This window comes from Choristoneura fumiferana, chromosome 20, assembly GCF_025370935.1.
Source record: "Choristoneura fumiferana chromosome 20, NRCan_CFum_1, whole genome shotgun sequence".
Lineage (NCBI taxonomy): Eukaryota > Metazoa > Arthropoda > Insecta > Lepidoptera > Tortricidae > Choristoneura > Choristoneura fumiferana.
In genome coordinates this window covers 7268491-7274880 of record NC_133491.1, presented here as the reverse complement: position 1 = coordinate 7274880, position 6390 = coordinate 7268491, and the positions used below count along the sequence as shown (strand labels likewise).

General features: G+C 35.3%; 2 protein-coding genes across 2 annotated transcripts in view; both read left to right on the top strand.

The window, feature by feature from the left end:
• The first annotated feature begins 776 nt into the window (after window positions 1-776).
• On the top strand, window positions 777-3400 carry Dlc90F (dynein light chain 90F). The gene is made up of 3 exons (XM_074103340.1): window positions 777-942; window positions 1018-1183; window positions 2813-3400. The coding sequence occupies exons 1-3, from the start codon at window positions 907-909 to the stop codon at window positions 2959-2961; spliced, it is 351 nt and encodes a 116-aa protein (XP_073959441.1). The 5' UTR covers window positions 777-906; the 3' UTR covers window positions 2962-3400.
• Window positions 3401-5094: 1694 nt separating this feature from the next.
• The window catches only part of cic (Putative transcription factor capicua), a 68539-nt gene continuing 67243 nt past the window's right edge, over window positions 5095-6390 (top strand). Inside the window, exon 1 of the mRNA XM_074103680.1 lies at window positions 5095-5535. The gene's annotated coding sequence lies outside the window, so the exon portion shown is untranslated. The remainder of the gene's footprint in view (window positions 5536-6390) is intronic.

The window sequence follows — 6390 nt, the reverse complement described above, 5'->3', positions numbered from 1 at the left end:
TAATTAGTACCAATTTCACCATACGATCTTAAATGTTAATGGACGTCAAAATATTAAATATAATGACCCGGATAACTCACGTCTTAAATCGAGTTTAGCTCGACATGTTGCAGCAGACGCTGAGTCGCGTTGCTCCGAAGACGAAGGGCTACGGATTAGCCCGAAACATGTCGAGCTAAACTCGATTTAAGACGTGAGTAATCCGGGTCATTATATTTAATATGAGTGAGTCTCACGGTAGTTTCATGGTAGATTCATAAAAAAAAAAAAAAAAGATTATCAATTAACATCGTATGGTGAAATTAACCGTTATTAAATGTCTAGTACATATTTTTATAAAGAGTAATGTTACTTGTTATTTTTTTTGTAAGCTAAGTGGTAGCTATTATTAAAGTAAATTTTAAGTAACTTATTGAAATGAAATTAAACTAACTTTATGGGGTAGCATATTTTTTGCCATCAGGCATTGTTTGATTTATAAGGGCATCATGTTTTCTCTAAACACTTTTTTCAAATATTGAAAAGCACATGTTTATTTTATTTTTAATATTCTCTACTATTTAGTATACAAGAAATTTCATTCCATGACAATTTAAACAACATTTTTTCTCCAAATTCTTATGCATCATTCATTCATTCATTTAATCATAAAAATATCTATAATAACGACTCCACTGCACTCTGTTCAAAATTGCCACCAAACATCCCAACTCTACTTATATTATAACAGAATATTTTTGCGAAACTAGCTACTTTTTACCGTATGCTTAGTGACTTTTTCTTTGGGCGAGGTGGCAACACTGGTTCCATGTCAATCTGTGAGCATTCATAGCGTCGAAAATTTCGTTGTTTTTATATCTAAATAGGAAGTTACCGGAATCCTACAGCAATATTTCTCATTAAGTCATGGAAGTTAAAGAGTGTACCGATTTAACTGAAGAAGTAAGTACTTCTTCCGTGTTTTATGAATAGAGAAAGTGAATATTGATTCATATTTACCGTCATGACATGTTTCAGAATCAATTCATCGTCGATGATGTTAGCAAAATTATAAAGGAAGCTATCGAGAATTCCATCGGCGGGACGGCCTATCAACATAACAAAGTCAATCAATGGACTTCTGCCGTAGTCGAATCATGTTTAGGCCAACTGACGAAACTTCAAAAGCCTTACAAATATATAGGTATGTATGCGAATGCCGGCAATAACTACTGCAATTGTGTACCTCGCCCACTTAAAACAATAGGCGCACCTAACATGATTGCATGTATTACGAAGTATTAAAATGTTAACCAAGATGTATCTATATAATATTAATTTTTAATTTTACTAAGCTTCCTGGATCTCTGTCCTCACTTAAGGACATAAAAAAATAATAATTTGAACTTTACTTGATTGATGTTCGATTCAAATTGTGAAAACACAAGTTTTACATTGGGCTTCAATTAAATACAATTCTTCTTTATTGCAACCATGGTGTTTGTACACATGGACCCTGGCAGGGTACAGCAAGAAACATTGTATACTTATTAACTATAACACATGAAATTCAATTATGAAAAAAAATAGGTACTTTCAATAACAAAAAAATTAATTAAACTAAAGCACAGGGCACACTCAGATACATAATCTTAACAAATAAAATTTAAATCCATACAAAATGAGTACAAATCACAATCCATTATGTATTAACAATAAGCATTCTATGAATAAAAATACATTATCCATGTAAATATTTTGATTCCCGTGTCGGGGCAGACATTTGTATGAAAAATATGAATGTTTGTTCTCGGGTCTTCGGAGTGTTTACTATGTATTTAAGTATGTATCTATCTATATAATTATATTTATCCGTTGCTTAGTACCCATAACACAAGCTTTGCTAAGCTTACTTTGGGACTAGGTCAATTGGTGTGAATTGTCCCGTGATATTTATTATTTATTTATTTATTAAATATATATAATAAATAATAATATCTTAACAAATAAAATTTAAAACCGTACAAAATAAGTATGAATCACAATCCATTATAAACAATAAGCATCCTATGAATAAAAATACACTACCCATATATATATAAGTATCAAATCTATCAATGCTGCAGACATTCAATAATTCCAAAACATAATAGTACATTATGTCTTAAGGGTGGTAAATAAGGAATTACGAACAAGAGTTTATTAGAAGCCCGAAGTCGAAGACTGAGGGCTTTAATGAGTGGATGTTCATAATTCTAGTACAGCCCGTGCAACATACAATGTTTTTCATCACATTTGCGAGTAAAATTGTATATTTGTAAAAGAAAAACTATTTTTTTTTTCAAAAATTGCCAATATCGCTTACTATGCTCTTGGCAATGCCAGCTCCCCGCCACCCTCCCCACCCCTCCGCAGCATGTGCCCGAAGTGCGCGCGCTCCTGCACTAGCTGCAGCACACCATGCGGTAACAAACTCATTTACCGACCTTGGGCTTCATGACAATAAAATTAGTATGGGCAATGACTCATTTACCAACCACGGGTTTCATGACAAGCACAGTAAGGTTGAGGGTTTTATTTGGGAGGTTGCAACCAAGGTAGCCTGCATGTTACGACACTGTTTATGAGCAAGTGTGATGAAAAATATAAAATAATTCAAATCAGCCTCAGGTTAAAAGCTTTGCATTTTGCCTGTACATATTGAGGTTCTAAATATCCGTTGTATGGTTAAGGACATTATTGAGAATAACAAAAGAGAGTTAAGATTACAAGATAAAACATCATATACCCTCAGGTAGGTATAGTTTAAAGATGAGATTATTGTCTGTTTCAGTGACTTGCACAATTATGCAGAAAAACGGGGCAGGACTACATACTGCATCCTCCTGCTTCTGGGATAACAACACTGATGGGTCCTGCACGGTACGCTGGGAGAACAAAACTATGTACTGCATTGTATCTGTCTTCGGACTTGGCATTTAAAACAGCGCTCACACTAATCAGCTTTCAAATTTTTGTATTTCTAGGATGTTTAAGAATTCAATGTGTAGGATTCTTTTTTGGAGATAGAATTGTTTCATTTCAGCATGGAAGGAAAATCTCTAGTTTTTTTTTAAATGCACTGTGTATTATTTGAAATCATTAAATTATTTTGTTATAGTAACATCTGATTTGTAAAATTTTGGTCCAAGTTATTACTTTGTAACAAAGTATTGTGTAAAATTATTGACAGCTTGTGTAGCATCTGAGTATGATAATAAATGTTTAATTATGAACAACTGCACAATATATTGTTTTGATGCTTGAATTAAATCTTTAAGTAATTAAATCATAATTTTAAGTAAGTAGGATATATTTTCATACCCAATAAATATGCTAAAAATTACTTATAGTTCTTTCATTAAATAAGTTAACATCGTAACTTTTGTTTTAATGTAGTTACACTGAAAAAAATAATAAAATCATGGGTTAGATTAATGTAACTTAATAAAGCACAGGTTGAGGAACCTGAATCGCATACCTTTTTATACTCAACTAGCGTTTGCCCGCAGCTTCGCCCGCCTGGAATTCGGTTATCGCGCGCTGCTCCCTGGGGAACTGCATTTTTCCAGGGTAAAAAGTAGGTAGCCTATGTCACTCTCTGCCCATAATCTATCTATCTCTATGCCAAAAATCACGTCGATCTGTCGCTCCGTTTCGACGTGAAAGACGGACAAACATACAAACACATACTCGCATTTATTTATTATTTGATTGGCAGATACATGGAATGTCTTTATGACATCAGCACATAAGTTCCACCCTCGTATACAATTCTGTTTATTTGACTGTACATTCGCTTATATCTCTAGTCTTAAAACAATAACAACAAAGTCTTCCATTTAGCTATTTGTACCATTGTCTAATCTATGGTTATCTCGGGACTGTCCAGCCCTTTGAGGCCCATCCAGTGAAATTGACTGCAGCAAAAAAGTGTGCAGCTAAAATTTTACTAAAAAATATTTTGTATTGATTTGCCTAGCCTTAGTTTACATCTAAATTAGATTTCAGCATGAAGGAGTATCAAACATACACACAGTAGGTACTCCCAAAATTTCGCATTTATGATATTAGTGGGAAAGATGGCAGGATGACTTATTAAAGTTTTAAAATATCTGAAACAGGCGATTAATAACTTATAGATGCGACACAGTTCGAAAATTTAAAATTTTGTCACTGAAAAGCATTTATTTGAAACAAGTGAAAGTTGAGCTAGGTTAGTAAACACTAAAACGGCGTCTGTAATGCAATTCTGTGTCTGTGTTTAATTAATTATAAAGAACTGCCCTACCAGTTAACGGAAAGGACCAAGTAGGTAGAACTAGATTTCCTAAATTTCAGTGAGCTAATATCTATAGCGTCGTGGTTGATTCGTAAATTTCTAGCACCAGCTTACTGACCTGAAAATTAAATCAGAACATGGTTATTAAATTAATTTTACCATTAGATCTTTGTTTCGCACAGCAGTAGTTACCCAAGATTTAGAATGCCCCATGATAAGTAACCGCCGTTCGGTAGGGTAGGTAAAAGATATGTTCATATTACGTGTGCGAGCAGAAAGACCTTGAAACTTCTTTTAAAGATAACTAGGTATATCTATTTATTACCTACATCAAATGAATACAATATAAAAGCAAACATAATTAATAAAATGATAATTTCATATTAAAAAAAAAGACTATTTACGTACCTTGCAAAAAATACAATTCGAATATGAATAAAATCTCGTTAAGAAGTGAAAATGAAAAAAAAAAACACTATGACAAAACGTTCAATTGGGAACTTGTTGCAGCCTTTCAATTTAGAAACTGAAGAATTAATATAATTATCCAAAATATTGAGAAATAACTACATTGTACAAGAAAAAGTGAACAGAATTGAATGTTCGCGGGTTACAGATAGTGGCGACATATTTGCGTCACGTGACCGTCATCGATCCAATGGTTGAGCGCGTCTCGGGTCCATTCAACTCGTTCTCGACAGAGACAGGGAGGGACACTTCACAACACCTTCTATTCATACGTAGGAGATATTTATATATTTCTGTCTCTCTCACGCGTATTGAGAAATAATTAAATGAATGGTGAACGAGCGAAACAGGAATACGTTCGAGTGGAAATTATTGAAAGCGGCTGCCTAGGCCAGTCGCCATGTAGAATTTTTTGATGTGGGTGTTGTGTCTCAGGATGTCAAGTCGAGCGCTTCAATGATTACTATTTTCAAGTGGACGTTTTGATTTTTGTGTATATCGTCATCTACTGGATTCGTGGTTGTGGTGCTTAAAAGTGTTGGTGGACAGTATTTCTTTGTGATCGAACGATTCGGTTCGGTGACTGCGGATAATCTCTGGAGGGGGGCTTCTAAAATACTACAATAGGATAGTAACAACGTTTTACAACTCGCGAGAAGTGTTCGGTGCGCTCATAAAAATTCTCATCTCGGTGCGGGCGAGGCGAGGCGGACTTCCATTTTGTTTTATTATGAGGTTTTGTTTGTCCACGACAATGGAAAGAGACGGTGAGTACGATACCTAGCCAGTGGGAGCACGGAACGAAAATAAAATGAAAATGATCTCTGCGCATGTAGGCCGCACATGACAATAAACAACTGGTGAATAAGTAATGGTATTCGATTTTGTGCATCGTTGAGGCGCAGCCGTGTGTCGGGCGGGCCAGGTGGTTGTGTGGCCAGCTAGGCTAGTGGCAGTGGCGGCAGGTGAATGAGGCGCGGTGGACGCATTACACAAGCCCTGCTAATTGATTCGAGTTCAATCTGTAGGCATGCGCCGGTGCAGCCGCGACGCGCGGAGGCCCGGGCACGTCGCGCTGACAGCCCTTATCAGCTGATTACCTATACTACTGTATACATCGCGCTGCACCAACCTTGCAATACACTGTTATTAAATATTCTCACACTGTGATGTGCTAATCGACTTGGAATTTTGGACTGTGGTACCTAAATATTGTTTACGCGTCAGGCCAATGAGCGACGGAGTCATAGGTAACGTTGACAAACACTAATAAAAGTATAGTTACCTACCTGTACTATTCTCATTTGAGAGGCACTTCAAACATTTTAGTTAACAGCATAGCTCAAATGCAATACAATTCTAATATTCAAGTGCCTTCTTAATTATACTTACCTAACTACCTATTAGATTTAGTAATTATTACAGTAGCCTATGATTTATTTACTTATTGAAGATATATTTCCCAGCATTACAGTCTTGTGTCTTGACTAATATACTGAGAAACTACACAAATCACATCTTAAACTAAGGAAATATGATGATGGTAATCACAGAATACATTTGCTAATGTTATAATTAGGTACCTATGAGTACACATTAAACTTAATGCTTTGCTTTGACTG

What these genes read in the sequence shown, in the direction of transcription:
- Dlc90F (XM_074103340.1), top strand. Translation starts at nt 907, where the DNA reads ATGGAAGTTAAAGAGTGTACCGATTTAACTGAAGAA. An exon ending in GTACCGATTTAACTGAAGAA is followed by an intron (nt 943 to 1,017) that starts GTAAGTACTTCT and finishes GACATGTTTCAG; the next exon opens with AATCAATTCATCGTCGATGA. An exon ending in AAAGCCTTACAAATATATAG is followed by an intron (nt 1,184 to 2,812) that starts GTATGTATGCGA and finishes TGTCTGTTTCAG; the next exon opens with TGACTTGCACAATTATGCAG.